At 37.0% G+C, this 18,739-nt stretch overlaps 1 protein-coding gene across 3 annotated transcripts in view; it reads left to right on the top strand.

Annotated features, from left to right (window-relative positions):
* ERP44 (endoplasmic reticulum protein 44) overlaps positions 1–18,739 on the top strand; it is a 54,807-nt gene that overhangs the window by 9,791 nt on the left and 26,277 nt on the right. For 2 of the 3 annotated variants that reach the window (XM_082479303.1, XM_082479304.1), the window contains exons 2-4: positions 11,823–11,895; positions 13,778–13,817; positions 17,070–17,185. In XM_082479303.1, coding sequence (XP_082335429.1) covers positions 11,823–11,895; positions 13,778–13,817; positions 17,070–17,185 — 229 coding nt within the window. Of the gene's footprint in view, positions 1–6,940; positions 6,968–11,822; positions 11,896–13,777; positions 13,818–17,069; positions 17,186–18,739 lie in introns of those variants that run through there. The other variant, XM_082479305.1, reaches the window with a different exon arrangement.

Here is an 18,739-nt window from a genome sequence, read left to right on the forward strand (position 1 = left end):
CCTTAGCAGCTGTTTAGGATAGAAAGAAAATAGGTCTTTTGCAGTCTGAAATTGGCCACTCATTCTTCAAGCTACATGCAGATGTGGTCCCAAAGGTGAATTTTTCTCTTCAGATCTAGGCAACATTGCTTTAATCAATGTTCTCCTGTAGAAGATAGCCAGTGGATTAGTTGTAAAACGTATCTTCTTTTTCTTTTCCTCATTTAAATTGGGAGTTTTTTCCAATGCCAACAAGTCAATTAGAATGCAGCTCTGGAGTAGTATTTCTATTGCTGTTTATTTGGAAAGATCTTATCCCTTATCCTCTTATATGTCATTTTAAGGTAGCAAATAATACATACTAACCTAAAAATTGAGGCAAAGTATTTGTTACAGACAAGCTAATGGATTGCCAGTGAGCTTTAATATACTAGGATTGGTAGTTTGCATGTGTAGAATGGAAGTTTGTGGAGTGTGCATCACAAGTGTGTGTGGAATGAAGAAAATAAAATAATCAAAGCAATATAAATTAAGATGATTTTTTAAATGAATTTATTGTAAAGTTCAAATTTCTGATGTTAAGGGCATGGGAAACTGAGGCAACAAAACCTCGTTGTATTTTAGAAAGTGTTCTCCCTCATTTTGGTTCCTTAGAAGAAGAAGGAGCAGCAGCAGTAACACAGGACTGAATCTCAAATAGTTTTAATCTCAAATGGTTTTAATGTATGGACAAATGCTTTGTATGCTACGGACAGCTGTGTCACAAAGTACTGTAGTTGTCTTTTGATAGTTGCACAAAACCTTAACCACTTGCTGAAATATTAGGAGGTAACCTGAGGAAATGTGGCGTCTCAGTCATGTTGAAGGAAGAAAAAAATGCATAGCTCAAGGGGGGTCTTAGTATTGGAAGTATTATTGCTAAAAACTGTAGATCTGAGGTTAATAAATGGAGGTGGTTGCATGCATATTCATGTGTGGGTTAGTTCTGGCTGAGATTGTGGGGTGTAGCATGACTGGAAGAGGGCAAGACTTTAACTTGAAGTGCTAATTGTCATCTGTACATTTGCTGCTCTGCATTGGAATTGTTGCTGCATTGTTTAGTTCTCATCATCATTGCCTTCAGCATCAAATAAGGATGAGCCAAATCAAGCTGGCTGTGCTTCTATGCTCTCAAACCGATTTTGTTATTCATAAGTACAAATAGGCAGCAGCACTAATATGAGCAGTACAATTTAAACAGCGTTATGAGAGTCTGGTTTGTCCACTTGTCTTCTCTTATGTTGTCTTCAGAGTGGCAGTTAAACCAGTATGTTTTGCTTCCTGTTGGGTGGACTGGGTGAGGATAATGACCCTAGCTGCATTTTTCACTTAAGTATTTGGTTTGTCTAATGGTCACTTCTGCTGTCTTTTTAACCCAATGCCTCGGCTGCATAGTTTAAAGCAGTATGGATCCTGCACCTCTGGAGCCACAGGGTTGTGGTAATTCATCTTTGTCTGATGATATATTATATTCTTATATATGAAATGCAGATTTCTCTAAGGATGCACTTTCTATTTTGTCTGAATTGCTTCTTAGGTATTCCTGTCAGGGAGGGCTAGTTTATACGTGTTTATGATAGCCCTTATTTTTCAATTTGAGCAGTTGGTTTCGGTAATTCATACCTACTTTTAAAACAAGTTTCAGCCTGAAAGGTAAAACCGAACAGGCTTGTCTTTGCTTAAAGTTCCCACCTTTCTTGATACCACAAAGAGATAGATAACTTGATGTTTTGGAGCAGAAGAGTAAAAAGGTACTCAGTATTGCAAATAGGTTATATGGTTATTAAAAAGATAAGCAGATAAAAGTGAGTAGGTGTTGAAATTGAGCATTTTGCTTGAAATAAGTTGATTTTTGTCTTGTTGAATAATAATCTCAATATGTATTAAAATCTGCTAAAATAGAAATTGTGTTTTATTATTAAAGCAGTAGAATGTGTGTAGGGAGCAAATACAGAAAACTTAGTTATCCACTTATACATTCAATCCTGTAAATTATTCCAAGGTAGCAAATGTTTATGTGACATAGGAAATACTATTTCTTGTGAAACACTATATCTGCTTTCAGTTTCATCCTCCAAGATTATGCCTTAAAGGAGAGATTATGAACTCTGTGGCCACTCCTTCCACAGATTATCATAAAAGTTTTGGCTTCATTTTAATATCTATTTTCATTGCTAGTCTGATGATGAACAAAACATACATATATATTTATATTATTAAAAATAATAATTCTAATTTCTTGTCCTGCGGTGGCCCTGTGGGTAAAGACTAGAATGAAGGGCGCAGGAAATATTGTAGAAGATCATAGTGAATAACCGGATAGCATGTTGCTTTCTGTAATGATCTGTGTGGCTCTCAAAACACACTTCCTAATAAGCCTTCTATTTAGACTTGACTATTTATATGAAATGACTCAAAATTTCTTCTCTATTGCTACACATGAAAATAATTTCCAAAATATTTGAAGTGCAAAAATGGCTCTGACTTATCTTAAAACACAGAGAGGAAAGTATTGAGAAATGATTTGCATTTCACAGCTACATATGTGATCTGTGACGTGAGGAATGAAGTTATGAGTACACACTCTCCAAAACTTAAACTTTCTATAATGAACTTTTTTTTTTTGTGGCAGGTTTTATGTGCAATAGCAGTGGCCAAAATAGAGAACAGACCTTTTTCCTTGACTTAGTGAAAAGGACCAGCAAACTATTCTGCTTTGCTAGCCTTATCAAAGCATTGGCAAGACTGAGCTACCCTTTATTTCGTGTTGCTGGATCACAGCTTTAATAAGTTCAGAAGGTGCTGGCTTTCATATACAACAACAGCTGCTTAACTTGCACTAATCATTTTGGAGATTGCATTTGTATTTTATGTGCTTTGCTCCTTCTTGAAAGGGAATCCTTGTGGTGTTGCCAGATAATCAGAGCAGTTTGTAGATATGTGAAAGAAAGTTATCAGAACATTTTTTCCTAAAAAGCTGCTCAGGTTATACCTTTTTTTCAGGGGAATTTTAGCTGCTTGTGCAAGAGAAGAATCTTGGTAAATAAAATATCTAGAGATTCAGAGTTTTCAGTAGTTTCATGGGGAGCTGAATTCATGGCTTTAAAGCTGTGAAACAGTCTTTAAAGTAGGCTCATATTTCTGAGGATCTGGAACACTCTAAACGTTATTCATGAAGCAATACAGTTGTTCAGACTGTATTGTTGTTCAGACACCTACTTACATCTTTTGTAGGTATATGGACTGTGTTGCCTCCACATGGATGTTTAAGATAAGGAAACCAGTACGTTATGGCCCTGATGGGAGGTTGTCCTTTTCCTTCCTGGCTAGGAGAAATAACTGAAAATTAGAAATAGTTCAACTGAAAATAAATTACAGGTCTTATCTCTGTCACGTTTTTTTAGACACATCTTATGTAATTTTTTTAGCCCCGAGTTAAACATTTCTATAAAAGACAATGATCCATAGGTTTGTGTCTAGAGGCTTAGGCTTGAGTGTGTCTACAGACTTAGGCTTTAAAATTGTGCTTGGGTGCATGGTTCTGCTACTAATAGCTTTATAGAAAAAATGCAATGCATTGGACTGCATGTTGTGATAATGAGGTTTAATTTTCATCTCTGCAATGGAGTTCTTGAATGAACCTCTTGTCTTCTAATAATAGTTCACAAACTGCTGAGAGGTTAACTTAACCATTTTTCTGGAAACCTCCAGTGCTGTGGTTACAAGCCATTGAGATATCCCCGTGGCTATGAATCATTCCCAGTCGTACATGACAATCCTACAACTCCTTTGTTTGTGTGTGTTCAGTTGTAGGAACCACTAGCTGTGAGTTTTTTTCTTGAGTTGGAGTGTCAAATCAATATAATTTGGGATTTCAAAGATGCCATTATAGATTGTGAATGGTTTGGGGTTTTTTGTTTCCAATATTTTCATTGGCAAAAAGTTCTTCAGTATTCATAATACCTGTTCCCACACCAAGTATCCCTGTCAGACACTTAAAATGGGAGTGGATTACAAGATATGTGGAGGGGAAGAAATCGCGCTACCTCTTTTTAATATGGTGGTCTCTCTACCTAGCTCTGTGCAGTTATAGCACTGTTTGGCTAATCATTATTAAATTGACCTGTTTATCAAGGCTAAAGAAATAAGTTTCATTTTCTTTTTTATATATATATAGTCTGTATTTCAGTGTAGTTAAATTTTATCTTTCTTCTCTTGAAAGTTAGTAACTGCAATTCTTAAATCTATTTTCAGTAGCTTCCTTTGAGTGTTTTAAATTTCCCTGATTAAACTTAAGATATGGCTATTGAGAGAAAAATAATAGGAAAAGGATTTTTTTTGTACTAATTTAAAAATTGCTCTGAACACTTAAATATAGCTCAGAAGCGATCATTAGTTAGTTTTTTGAACTAATATAGTTTTGTCTCATAGTCTTATAATGAAAGTAGCTTACATTAATAATAAAAACCCTGCTTAATCAACAGGGATGGCAGCAGTTAGTCAAAATTATGAAAATATTCAGACACAGTCTGGAATCAAGTGGTGACAATTAAGAGTTGAACTGCTCTCACTGAGAGGGTGAATAATGTTCTTTTTTTTATTTTTCCCCACCATTCGCTATTTACTGTTATCTCTCTCTGCTCTGAACTTTGTGGTTCATTATAGGGCTTCTGGGAATGCCGCCAGTGAGATGCTCCTGATTGATGGTTCTGAAGCCAAACTTCAGGGGCTCTTACAGTGTCTGTCAGCTTCGGCGTTGCTGTCTCCCAGGATTGCTTTCAATTTGTATCATCCTACAGCAGGCTGTAAACCCATCTGCTTCCTGTTGTCCAGGAGTTTAATGCAGACCTCAGAGCAGCAGCAGATTAGTGGCATGCATAAAGAAAAAGGTACTTGGGGACTGAAAGTCAGCCGCAGAGTCCTGTGGGGCTAGGACTTCAGGTAGTAACTTCAACGTGTCAATCTGGATTAGATGCAGGCTAGAGCTGGTTGCCAAATGTAAAATGATTTTTGTGGTAGAGGAAAAAGATGGTTTAGTCGTGTGTGCCTTCAGGATTTCCCAGCAGGAGGAAAAGGTACATGGAAAGTTTAGCAAGTGAAAATGAAGGCTGTTCTTGTTGACTGCCTTGCAGGTGTACTACTAATTAGAAATCATAAAGCTCCAAGAATAGATTTCCTCTATTTTTCAGATAGATTGCTTTGAAAATGAGGACCTCTGTTTCGTTATATGAATTAAAAAATAAAGATGTGAAGAACGAAAATGCAACAGGCCTGTTTTTTTTTTATTTATTTATTTTCTTGTAGTTTTAAGATAGTGCACGGTTAAACTGTTAAACTCTTCTGCACGAGAGTAGTGCATAAAGTGTGATAAACTTGGAAAATAAATACCACTAAATCTATAGGCCTGTCTCTTCTGTCCAGTTAGCCATTAAAGAACTAACAGCACTATCCGGTAAGAGTAAATGTTGATTAAAAGATTGACCTAAATCTCCTGAATAGCCAGTGGGCTTCATTAATTGGATATGCGGAGTGGCAATTGAACAGCAACACTCTCAGCAGAAGATGAGTTGAAATAGGGTGCGCTTTCATTTGCTCTTTGGAAAGGGATATGAAGCCTGGCAGAGGTCTGCCATTTGGGGGGTGAGTGGACCGGGTTTTGCCCAGGCATTTCATTTTGTGTAAGGCTGCTTGCATAGCCTTGCACTGCATGTCAGAGGAGGATAATGTTGTCTTTCAGGCAGTGCTCTGAGGTCTTTCATTAGAAAAAAATCATAATAAATGTCAGCTAATTTGTAGTTATCTCCTCAGAAGCGACTAGTACTGGCTCCTGGCAGAAGCGGCTAAGTCATTTGCTAACTTCAAGTGAGGATCAAAAGCAGATCAGAAATATTAGGATTTCTGTACTAATTAAACTTGCCGGTAAAAACCTGAGCACTGTTATCTTCAGAAACGTCCAGGAACTTGAGCTGATATATGCCTACTTTATTTGACAGTTTCTAAGGACCAGAAGAGTAAAAACACATGTGCCATCTCTTCCTCTTCTCTTCCCTGATATGAGCTAAATTTTGTCTTTGTGAATGCAGTGTTCAATTTCTGACTTCTTCCCCTCAGAAATGCATTCTGTAAGTGTATAAAGCTTTCTACATTGGTTTTAAACTATAGTTTGTTTTGTCATTTTTGTATAGTATTAAACAATCGTGAGTAGCTTATAAACACATTTATGTAACTTGTGCAGTCTCACATTCAAGTTCTTAGTATTTTAATATTCTACTATTTATTTTTTGAAGTCCTTTTCTTTCATAACTACTTAGTTTTACTTTCAGATTTTAGTAGTTTAAGCATTTAAAAAATACAAATATAAAAATATAGTTAATTTTATCAAATATAAAGGCAGTGACCTGAGTTGTTTTCAGGTGTACTTACATAGCCAGTTTTCTTTTTGAATTATTTTTGCAAGGTGTTTTCTTCAGTGAGTTTGTAGCTACCTTGTGAGGCCAGTTGGAAAATCTGTTTTTTTCCCCCAGTTACAAATGTGAACACTCATCCACATGTCCTTCTGATGTAGGCCAGTGGAATGCAAAGTTTACATGTAAAAGTAAAAAATTCTGAAGACTTTTTTTTTTTTTTTTAGTCAGTGTGCTTTTCAAAACATATGTTCAGTACCTGTTTTATAAAGCGTGTAGCTGACATTCAAAAATGATTTCCTCAAAAATGTCTTGTTTTCCGCCCATGGGTATCAAGCACAGGCCTCATCAAAGGTCAGAAAATATTCTCAAAACAGTGTAGCTTGTTAGCAATTTAAATAAGAATTTGTATTCCTTCATGTTAAATATTAATACTAGTGATATCATAAACCCACTTGCATCTCATGGGACAGGAAGATTACGAGGTCAAAAGGATATGTTTTCTTCCTTACAGGCATTATACCTTTATGAAAGCTTCAGCTGAAGTGAGTCTTGCATATTTATTGACATTTCTTCAAGGAATGCTTTTTTTTTTCTCTGAGTCTATCTACTTACTGTGAAGGTTTTGGCACCCACAATTATTTATTCAGTACAAAATGTTTAAGAACATGATTATGAATAAATTTTGACAAAATAGAATTTTTTTACTTCTAGTTGAAAAAGTATTTCTATTATCTCAGGTTTTGTGCAACTTTTGGGTAAAAACGTTCTTAGTCTCAGTATTTTTCCACTACTGTTTAATGTAAAGGGGCAACAGGATATACAGCTCAATTTCATTTTCACCTTCAATATATGAAGATGATTGGGGTCTTTATTTCAGTACATGCAGCTTACACCACATTTTTCCACAACAAGAGTTAAGAAAGCAATCAAAAATTTTATTCGTGCTATAAAGAAGTATTAGTTTTAATTTGCTTTTTCTGCACATAGCACAATCTAGTAGATAATTTTATTGGTTACCAAGCCCTGTGCTTTGATTTTGCAGTTAAATATTTGCATTGCAAGTTAAGGTGTATTGTAGCAATCTACAAATGAAACTACAGTTCCTGATCTATTTAAGATATCTGCTGAATAACATGTCCTGTTACCTGATTGCGATTAATATGCTTATCTATGTAACTTATCCTATTAGATAAGATTTGTGTCGCTGCTGTAAAATTGTATTAGAAAAAGCCATGTGCATTTAAGAAATTGATCTCTTACCTGTTTGCTACATTTAGACAATACAAACTGCTGAGCTCCTGTGCAAATAGTTTCACCAAGACCTACTGTGGAAATTCTTTCCCAGTGTGAATGCTGATGCAGAGCTGTGTGCAGCAGCTCAAAAGTTCCTGCTTTCTAGAGGCTTGTGTGGATTTTCTGCATCAAACAAGCATTGTCCAAGGTTATAGGCAGGATAAAAAATTCTGTGGTCTCAAGAGTACAGTCAGAGGTTCTTGAGACCTTGCAGGCAGCTGAAGCCTTGGAACTTAGATGAGTTTGGAAAGTCACCTGCGGTAGGATCAGACGACAGCCAACTGAATTAATGTTGCGTTATACTGTCCTTTATTGCCTAAAGCAATATTCCAACTGTTATTGTTAATCATAGCTACTGCTCAGGTTGTACACAAGTTACGTCTAACCTAACACTTGCAAGGAAACAGCCTGTGAGTACAAACAAAACCCTGCCAGCTCATTCACATGCTTAGCTGACCCATTACTACGAATGTAACTGCTGCTACCAGCACCTCCCCGTAGCAGCACCACAGAAGTTGTCACCCCTTGCACACCCAGGGGGTGGTGAGGAGGTATCTGCACTGATGGTTACCATCAGCTGTCACTCATCTGAGGGTAGTCTGACCAATGTAGAACAGGGTCCATGTATGTAGCTTCTCTCTGCCAAGACCAAAGGCAAGGTCATCACTTCTTGCTGCTCAGCAGTCAGCAACGCCAGCATCTTCAAAGAAATTTCCCCAGTACTGGCCTGCCACAACTTCTATGTTGCATAGCTTGCTTAATCAGATATTTTTTTGGCAGACCATGTCATTATGCTCTTAGAATCATAGAATAGTTTAGAGTTGGAAAGGACCTTGAAGATCATGGGTTTCCAACCCCCCTGCCATGGGGGGTAAATGGGTTAACAGTAGGAGGTTTTAAGTAGTGCACACATATAGCCACAAATACTCTGTTAAAGATGATGGGTTGCATGTGACTACATCTTAAGGTATTGTTGCTCCTGTTACCTTTTATTTTGTGTAGATAAAAGTCTCAGCCAAGTTACATCTCTTCTAAATAAAAGTACTACAGAAATCATAGAATCATAGAATGGTTTAGGTTGGAAAGGACCCTGAAGGTCATTGAGATCCAACCCCCCTGCCATAGACAGGGACACCTCCCACTAGAACAGGTTGCCCAAGGCCACGTCCAGCCTGGCCTTGAACACCTCCAGGGATGGGGCCTCAACAACCTCTCTGGGCAACCTGTTCCAGTGCCTTACCACCCTCAAAGTGAAAAACTTCTTCCTAATGTTCAGTCTGAACCTGCCCTCTTCCAGTTTAAAGCCATTCCCCCTCATCCTGTCACATGTGCCCTAGTAAAAAGTCCTTCCCCAGCTCCCCCGTAGGCCCCCTTTAGGTACTGGAAGGCCACAATAACATCTCCCTGGAGCCTTCTCTTCTCCAGGCTGGACAGCCCCAACTCTTTCAGCCTCTCCTCATAGGAGAGGTGCTCCAGCCCTCTGGTCATCATCCTCGTGGCTCTCCTCTGGATACGCTCCAGCAGGTCCATGTCCTTCTTGTGTTGGGGACTCCAGAGCTGGATGCAATAGTCCAGGTGGGGTTTCACAAGAGTGGAGTAGAGGGGCAGAATCACCTCCTTTGACCTGCTGGCCACACTACTTCTGATGCAGCCCAGGATACGGTTGGCCTTCTGGGCTGCGATTGCACGGTGGTGGCTCATGTTGAGCTTCTCGTCAATCGGCACCCCCAGGTCCTTCTCCTCAGGGCTGCTCTCCAGCCATTCCCCGCCAAGCCTGTAATTGTGCTTGGGATTTCGCGACCTAGATGTAAGACCTTGCGCTTGGCCTTGTTGAACTGCATGAGGTTGGCTTGGGCCCACCTCTCCAGCCTGTCCAGGTCCCTCTGGATGGCATCCCTCCCCTCCAGCGTGTCTACCTCGCCAAACAGCTTGGCAAACTTGCTGAGGGTGCGCTTGACCTCACTGTCCGTATCGCTGACAAAAATGTTGAACAGTACAGGCCCCAGTACTGACCCCTGAGGAATGCCACTCGTCACTACTCTCCACTTGGACATCGAGCTGTTGACTGCAACTCTTTGAGTGAGACCGTCCAGCCAGTTCTTTATCCACTTAGTTAGACCTTACAGCTCAACATTAGTTTGGTTTCTAGACAGTCATCTTAAAGCCACAATTCAGACATTTGTGTTGGGCCATTTAAGTGCCCCAGGAAGGCTGCTCAAACTCCACCATAGATCATAGACTTGCACATAAGGTAAGTATTTTGTCCAGTTACCAAATGAGAATCGCTGATACATATTTTGTTTTACAATGGCTGGTGCGTTTTCAGCCTGTAGTGTGAGATGGAGTGTGTATGCTACTCAGTGGCCTCCATATGGGAAATATGAAAGGATCAGCATTTTCACTGAAAAGTGTGTAGTGATCCCTAAATTGGAAGCAATTGAAAATTATTGCTGCAAATCTTGCCTACATGCCTTTTACAGTGATAGTTCGTGAGCTACAACACTGTCTTACTACAGAAGTCTGCCACAATTTTTGAAGCTAATATTAATGAAAACAGGCATCCAGTGTGGCTAATGTTTTTTAAAGGCTAATATTTTGATATACACTTGCAACAAATGTTAGAAAATTTGATGTTTGACAGTGAATTAAGCTGTTGATAAACTGTAACCAGCGTCAAATTGAAGTGTGCCCTGGGGGTTTGCTGCTTCTAGTCATGATTCTAGCATAGGTCCAGGATAGGTCTCAGGCTCTTCCACAAATAGAGACATCCTTGTATCACTGCATCTTTGTATCCAGCTGCTCTATGTGGCATTATTTGGATTCTCTTTATGCTTGCAGCTAAATTTTTCCTTGGTGTCTTTGGTAAAAGCAGCCGTCAGCTCAGCCTCTCTAGCCATAGGCATATTTTCTTTGCAGCTACAAGGAGTAAACTAAGGCTCTGGGAACGTCAATAGTGTCTGTGTCATATGCCACTGCATTTCAGTGCGAGGACTAATTCTTCAGGTATCATTGGGAATCTCTGGTCTCTGCCTGGTTCCTTGACCTGTGCATTCCTGTCAGTTCTCTACCGAAAAGCTTCCTTTTCCTTTCCTGCTGTCTCTGTCAGCTGAATCATGGAAGCCATGAATGGAACCATAGAATCATGGAAAATGAGGCTGGATGGAATCTCAGAAGAGCATCTGGTCTGAGCCCTGGCCCTACTTAGAGAAGTGCTGATGTTCTGACCAGGTTGCTCAGGGTGGAAACATTCACATCCCAGACCAGAATCTGTATTGTCTGGCTCAAAAACTTGCACGCTTATCTCTCTTGAAGCAAAAATAAGTTGTAACTCACTGTTATTTCTCTCACCTGGGATGTATCAGTGACTCTCCCCCCTTTTCCCCGCTGCATTTTGAGATAAAATAACTGGGCTTATTGCAGTGAATAAGAGAGTGCTCCTCCATGAAACTACGTATTGGTGTGGTAGCTGCATTGATGTGTTGTGTAGTAATTGAATGATCTTGCTGACATGGTGTCTCCATTTTTGTATGCCTATCGCATGCTGGGACTGAAGCAGTGTCAAGGAAAAAATACAGAAGGAGATAAAAAACTGTAGCTAGTTGAGTTAGCTATAGTGAAACGGTTTTCTAAAACGGCAATAAAAATGGAGGCAATTGCAGGCTTTATTTAATGAGAAACTTTTTAGCCAGACGAGCCCTGTAAGTGACAGAAGGAATTACTTGTCTCTGGGTGAAACCGCTGTGCCCACGCACTTCTGGGCTGTGTGAGGTTGTTAGGTGGGTAAAATGGGGGTTTCAGTTCTTTCTTCAGAGTGAATTTATGAATGGAAGTTATTCTTAAAGGTACAAAATTTACCTGTAACATTTCTGCCAACGTAATAGAGAATTGTGTGAAGACATAGCCAATTTTGCTTTAACTTAAAGTTATCTAAAAATCATGTTTATTTGTATATTTGTAGTACTGCTGTCATCTCAAATGTGTTGACTGAATTACAATTATTTTACTCTTCTCCAGCTTTTGAAGTGCACCGTTTAAAATCATAGATATGTTACTACTTTATTGCTGAAACTTTACGTACCTTACTGGTTTGCTTTCTCTTTTTAGGTGTCTTGGCTTTTTAATCCAGCAAGAAGCGAAATAACAAGTCTAGATAGTGGAAATATAGATGACATTTTAAGTGAGTACTTTGAATATTGTTTTTCTTTGTATGTCTGCAGTTATTTATCTGTGTGAATCTTGCAATGTTATTAAATGAATATACATACCTTAGCTTTGAAAATATGAATTGCAGTCGGCATAGAAGTATTAAATGCCTATGATCAAAATTAGCTGTCGGAACTAATGTATTGCCTTACAAATTACTTCATTGTAGTGTCAATGTGGATTTGAAGTGTCATAAGAAAAATACCTGCTTGTTTGCAGATGGGAATGCTTGATTACATTACCAAAACCTGTCAAGAGAGCATTTTAAAAGTTCCCCTCAAAATAGCAGCAAAGGAAACCTGTAGTACTGGGCCTTAAGTGTCTTGCTTGTTCAGCCATGTGTTTCCTCAGGTTAAGCGTTGTCCTGATTCTGGTGGTTCATAGAAAGGCAACTCATAAATTAAACAGATGGGTATTTCTTGTCTGAAGTCTTTTTGTCTGAAAAGTATGCAGTTTGCCTGTACCTGGTTGTCTTCACAGGAAAAAAGTTATTATGTTGTTTCAAATATATTCAGAAAAAAACCTTTATGTTCTTTTATTTAGGTCTGTACTAGAATCTGTGTACTATTGCAGGATTGCTTTGTGTACTAAATATATCATTAGGTGATATAAGATCTGTTTGCAAATACCTTTTATACAGTGAAAAATACAGAATCTTTTTGTAAAATGTTACTCATAAAAGGGAATATATGCCAAGTGTAAGTACTTCAAAAATTTATCCTATTACTTTCAACGAATACTTTATGCCTTGGAGGTAACCCTGAATTTCTCTGTGCTTGTTAATTTCCTGTTCACCACTTGCATTGCTTGCTGATAATGAAAATCTTAAAGCCATAATTTTAATCAAAACCGTAGTTTTTCCCAGCCTTCTCAAGAGTTGTCTTTTACAGCACGTTGTCTTTTTCAGGCTTCCAACATCTTAATCTTCACTTGTAACTGCTCTGTAATTTTGTCAGTAGTGCAAATTCATCTAGCAACATTTCTGCTTTATAAAGCTGTGGCTGATACTGTATAGTTCCAGTATTGATTTCAAGTTTTTTTCAATGCCTAGGCCACTGCTACTAATAAAAATCCATTTACAGCACAGTTGTTATATTGTGTAAAGATCACAATTGATTTTTGGGTGGGAGATTTGTCCTTCTAGTTTTGATATATTTTCTTTCTTTTTTTTTTTTTTTTTTTTTTTTGGTATGTGAAAAATAGTGTACAAGAGCATTATTTCACTACCTCATCGCATATATCCCTATAGTATTGCATTTTATTTGAGTGTCCCTTAGCATTTTTCTTTTTTGGGGACTGAAGATTTTCTGCTACCTTTTGCCTTAGAATCCAGCTTCTTGGCAAATAAGGTAGGTAAGGACCAACCAGAGCAAGCTGCACAGGCAGGCTGCATGTTGGCCATTCTTCTAACCTAAATAGTTGACATTTCAGCTTTTAACTGTTTCTCAGTATTTAAGATTAAACTAGATGATGCTTAAAAGATATACTAGAGTACAACTTCTAGCTTTGAGTGCCTTAATTTTAAATCTGGAATTACTTTTGTGTCATATGTCACTTATTTACTTCTTTTGTGTCTTAATACCTTAAGTATTGGCACTTTTAATGTCTATTATATCAATAAAATACTTGACCAAAGGCCTCTTTCATCTCTTTGCCATTTGATATAGATTATATTTCAGATAAGATTTATCCTACTAGTTTTTTAGCAATCAAACTAAGATGTATGCTGAATAATCTAGAAATATTTGCTTTTATAGTTTTTGTATGTGTATTTGTAATCTCAGATAAAAGCACTAAGATAGTTTACCTCACAATGTGACATTGGGTTTTTTCTTTTTTTTTTTTTTTCCTTTCAGACAATGCAGATGTTGCTTTAGTTAATTTTTATGCTGATTGGTAAGTTACACAAGTCTTTTTTTTATGTTTAAACTTCTGTCTTTTGAAAACTATCATGTTTGGCCAGAGTTTTCTAATTGAAAATACTGTGATGTGTTGCTTTCAAACTATTCTTTCCAGTTTTTTTAAACGTCCTGATTACTTCCCCTTCTGCTGTTCTGCCATCTTTCGTTTCATTCAGGGCTCCTATCAGAGGTAAAAGGCTTCTATAGTAGTATGGAATAACGTGCTATGTAATTGATTTTTTTTTTTAATTTGTTTTCTCTCTTTTTTCCTCTTAGCAAGACTTAGCTCCTTAACATACAACAGTCCAAAATATTCCATTTTTCCTTTTTTTTTTATCTTGGTCCCATGCATGTGTGCTAGAAAGAAAAAGGCTTGAAATTACAGTAAAAATCAAATCCTCCTCTAATCTGGAAGACCTTTCAAGTGGAGAACCAGAGAAATTATAATTGAGGGATGAAATCTGAGCAACTGGAAATGGAAAGAATTTGGGGCCCGATTGGTTAGACATTGTGGAAGACCTATTTAGAGGAACCTGTTTACTTGAAATTATTTTTTCTTTTTTTAAAAAACTTGCATACAAAATCATCATTAAAATTAATTTAAGTACCATACCTTATTTTTTTATTGTGTAAGAGGTAATTTTAAATGTTCTGTTCTGCTCCACCATTAATATTTTTAAAAGAATCTTTAGCAAGGAAGAAACCAGAAAAGTATTCAGAGAAAATAAAATTTTACATGCAAATTAATATAGAAAATTAGATTAGAAAAATAATTAATTTTCTGTCTTCCTTGATAAATGTAGTCTTGAATGTAAACAGCTTTATAATGTAAAGCATTATATAAACCAAAGCACTATGCTTCAAATATTCCTCTCCCTGTGTTTTGCTTTCTGAGCGTAAAACATCGGCCTTTAGAATCAAAGGTTGTGTAGGTGATTAGACTTTTGATTCCTTTCACCTCATTCACATCCCATTATATGTCTAAGTCTGTAGGTTTGTATGGCCTAGAAATAGCAAGGACACAACGCTTTACATGAAAAATTTACACTTTGCCTTTAATGATAATTCATTCAACTAGTATTTTAATTGTTTTTTAAAAGTGATTTTAAAAAATTCATACCCAGTCTTTTCATATAGAATGAAGTTCTCCGTAAAGAGATGGATGCCTTCTTTTAAACTTTGCATAAAGATATCGTACTAATCTAAATCAGTTTAATAACCTTTGTATATACCTGTCACTTTTTAGACAGTTTTTATCTTTAAATTAATTAATTTGCATCCGTTCATTTGCTACCAGAGGCTAAATTGATACTAGGCACATTTAAACCAACAGAATTTTTCTTTAGAGAGATTGCATTCATTTACCAATGTATTTCGTTGAAATGTCTTCCTTTAGAATGACAGTACAACTAACTCATTAAGTAAGAAACTAGGTCTAATCTCTTACCTGTTCTATATAAAATTATGCTGTAAAGGCTGCCGTATAAAATAAGTAAATAAATGAAACTTAAGATGGTTATTTTCAGTTTGTGATCTGCAGACACCTGGTGGATCACAGACTACTTCAAAAGGTTTTATTAAAGCTAACCAAGGAAAGCAAAACTATGGAGAGTAAATTTAATTCACTGAAATTTGGGGTCAACATTGCCACTGAAAAATCACTTTTGGATTTTGCAAAAGGCAAACTGCAGGAGGCTAAAAATCCACATTTTTATACTGCTGTGATAGAGGGAAGATACTAATATTTTATAACTTGATATAGCAAGGTAACAAGTGTCCTGTTTTAGGACCTTATTAGCACAGCTCTTTCTGCAAATCCCAGCTGTTATCAAATCCTCTATAGAGTAGGTTTGCTTTGAATTTAAAGATTTGCATATGGTTGCCAGTTGATTCACATTATAGTAGACTGTAATTTTAAAACATAGCAGCCTTTATTATGATCATTACATGTAGGCGTTCAGTAATAACCCCTCAACATAGCGTACAGCCAAGCTATGATGTAACGTGACCTTTGAATGAGGCTAGATCAGTTTCGCTGATGTAGATACTCTGCTGTAAGGGTGGAGAAGAATGAGGGACAAGGAAGCCATATGTAACATATGCATGCTACATAAACATGGAGCATACGTGTGCTGCCCAGCGTCAGGTCTCTATCAGAAAATGGCCTTAAGCCCTGTTTGTATTGTGAGAGCAAAACTTGCCTCTTCACTTGAATATTTGCTGTTGTAGATGTAACAGCGTCTCCAGGCTAGATACTGTTAAGTTTAAGCAGGGCTTCAGTGCAGGCTGGTTTATTGCAGGTCTGTTCCATGAGGTCTCATTCTGATAACTTCTACAGTGCCATTATATGTCTTCTATTTAAAATTCTGCCATGTGTTTAGAAGAACAGAATAGAAAATAATTTTATTGATGTGTTAATAATGGGCTTGTGTATTTATGTTACCCTAAACTCCCCAAAGCTACCAAAGCATCTTTACAATCCTATAGCCTTTTCCATGGGCAGAAAGAGGCGATTTTTTTCAAAATCTGACATGACTGGAAGAAGGGACCCGTGGGATTCTCTTTGTTCATAGTGCTGTAGTAGCAGTCTGTTCAAATTCTACCAAACTTGAGCAATAATATAACAAGCAATATTGTAACTGCTATCGTTGACCCTTATAAAGTTATCTTTTTGATATTTCTTGAAGGTGATTGTTGCTGAATAATTGAATCTCAGCAATCCCTATAACTTCTTTTACTATATTTTTTAAATTACTTCCTCAGGGATAATTCAGGTAGAAAAAACGAAGAACAGACTTTCTGAATAGCATATATTTCCTAAAGGCTTATAATTGATTAATGGTGTTTCTTAAGCAGATAAAGCAGAGGCGGCACATCTTGAACTATATAGTCTTTTAAATATTTTCTTTTTTTCTACCTGAACTATTTAAGTTACTTTTGAACCTTTTTTTATCCAGTTTGATTTTTTTATCCAGTCCATATTTTTTTATTTTATTTTTAATATATTATTTATTTTTTTTTTATTTTTATTTTTAATATATTATTTATTTTATTTTTTTATCCAGTCCATATTTTTTGATTTTTTTATCCAGTCAGTTACTGGGATGATCACAAGTAGATGTTCTTTTCCAATAGATTTTCTTTCTTTTTTTTTTTTTCCTTCAAAGATTGAAATGTTCCTTGAGTCATCAATTAAAATTTTTCAAATTAATATTTTTGAAGTTGTGATTTCATGTTCTATCCACAGGTGCCGCTTCAGCCAAATGCTGCATCCTATTTTTGAGGAAGCTTCTAACGTAATTAAGGAAGAATATCCAGATAAGAATCAAGTGGTGTTTGCTAGAGTAGACTGTGATCAGCATTGTAAGTAAATCCCAATTTAGATTTCTCTATGCTATCCTGCCAGGAAATTACTCATTGTATTGAAGAATGTACTATACAGCAATTTAAAGTGTAGTTGGACCTGTCTCATCATTAAGCCCAGAGTTGCTTCTATATATCAGTTAACCTGTTCTTCCAGATTTGTCAGGGCAATCTCCAGTGTTGCTTTCTCATTGCATTCATAAACATGCACTTATATTCGTTCAGCCTGTCTCACTTAATGGGGGAGAAAAAGAGCTGGGATTATAAATTGAATTTTCTCATTGAGGGGTCAGAGAAGCATGAGAGCTACAAATGGTGCAGGTCTTCACAGCCAAGAAAAGGGAGGGGTAACCCTCCGTTGTCAACATCAAGATAATGTTCTGCTCAGGTCTTCCCTCCAACTAGGACACATGGTGGACTGTAAGTTGACTTTTGCAGAGCCAGGAGCGGATCAGAGCTTTTCTCCTTTGCTGTTTGTATACATGCCAACAAATGGTTGCCTATTTAGGTTCTTTCCCCCACCCAGAAATATATGGAAATGATATGCCAAAACTTCCTTATTTTATGCTGGTATTAATCCCCAAAGTTGCTTTTTAATACCATAATAAGTCAAATGTAAGGAACGTATGCTACACATTGAAAGACAAATGTATAGTACTGAGATTTTTATTACAGTGCGTTTTATAATACAAGATCCAGCTTTTCTTTGCAGACATAGTTTCTTTACAGTGGCTTCTGATTCCCAAAGAGTAGTGCCAGTTGCAAGTGGCTTCAAATCCCAGCAGAAATTCAGTTCTAACCGATACTGATTATAATATTTGGGCTTTACAAAAGTGTTAATTTGTAAGAAGAATCACAGTTGGAAATTTGAGGAATCACTGTACAGAGTTACTAGGTTGTATCTGTAGCATATCCCTGGGATTTACTGTTGGTCTAATGGGTTTGGTTTAGTGCTCTGTTATAAAGTTCTCTCTTTAGTTTTTTTTTAAGACAGAAAAAAGTCAAGTGCATATCTCTGAGAAGTAACTGATTTCATGTACCTTTTTCTTTCCCATTTTGACAATCTAACTTTTTCGTGTTAGAGAGGATTTGTCCCTATAATGAGAATTCTTGGCTTGAGGGGTCTTGGTTCTTACTCGCAGATTTAAAAGTCAGTAAGTCCACTTGAGCGTCTTCCACTGGCACCACTTTGTATGCATGAATGTAGTTGCCCAGCAATAAGAGCACCCGTATTGTGATCTTGATAGATCTCAAGCATAAAAGAAAAAAAACAACTTTTAAGGGAGCAAGCAGTGTCAACTCAGTTTCTGTAATGTAAGATAAGCTGATTCTTCAAACTGTCAGGAGTGGCCAAGGAGATTCTGTTTTGTCCCTTCCCAAAGATCAGTAAGATCAATTCATGACCACAAGAAACTTAAATGCCTCTGGGATTAAATCTCTGAATCACTGGGATATTGGGATCCCTTTATAGCCTCAGCTGGAAAAAAAGACATGACAGTATTCGCCCAGGGTATGAGAGCAGCTTTGAAGTGTTCAGCTGCTTTCCTGTGTTTC

Source organism: Vanellus vanellus (assembly GCF_965231255.1).
Source record: "Vanellus vanellus genome assembly, chromosome: 2".
Taxonomy (NCBI): domain Eukaryota; kingdom Metazoa; phylum Chordata; class Aves; order Charadriiformes; family Charadriidae; genus Vanellus; species Vanellus vanellus.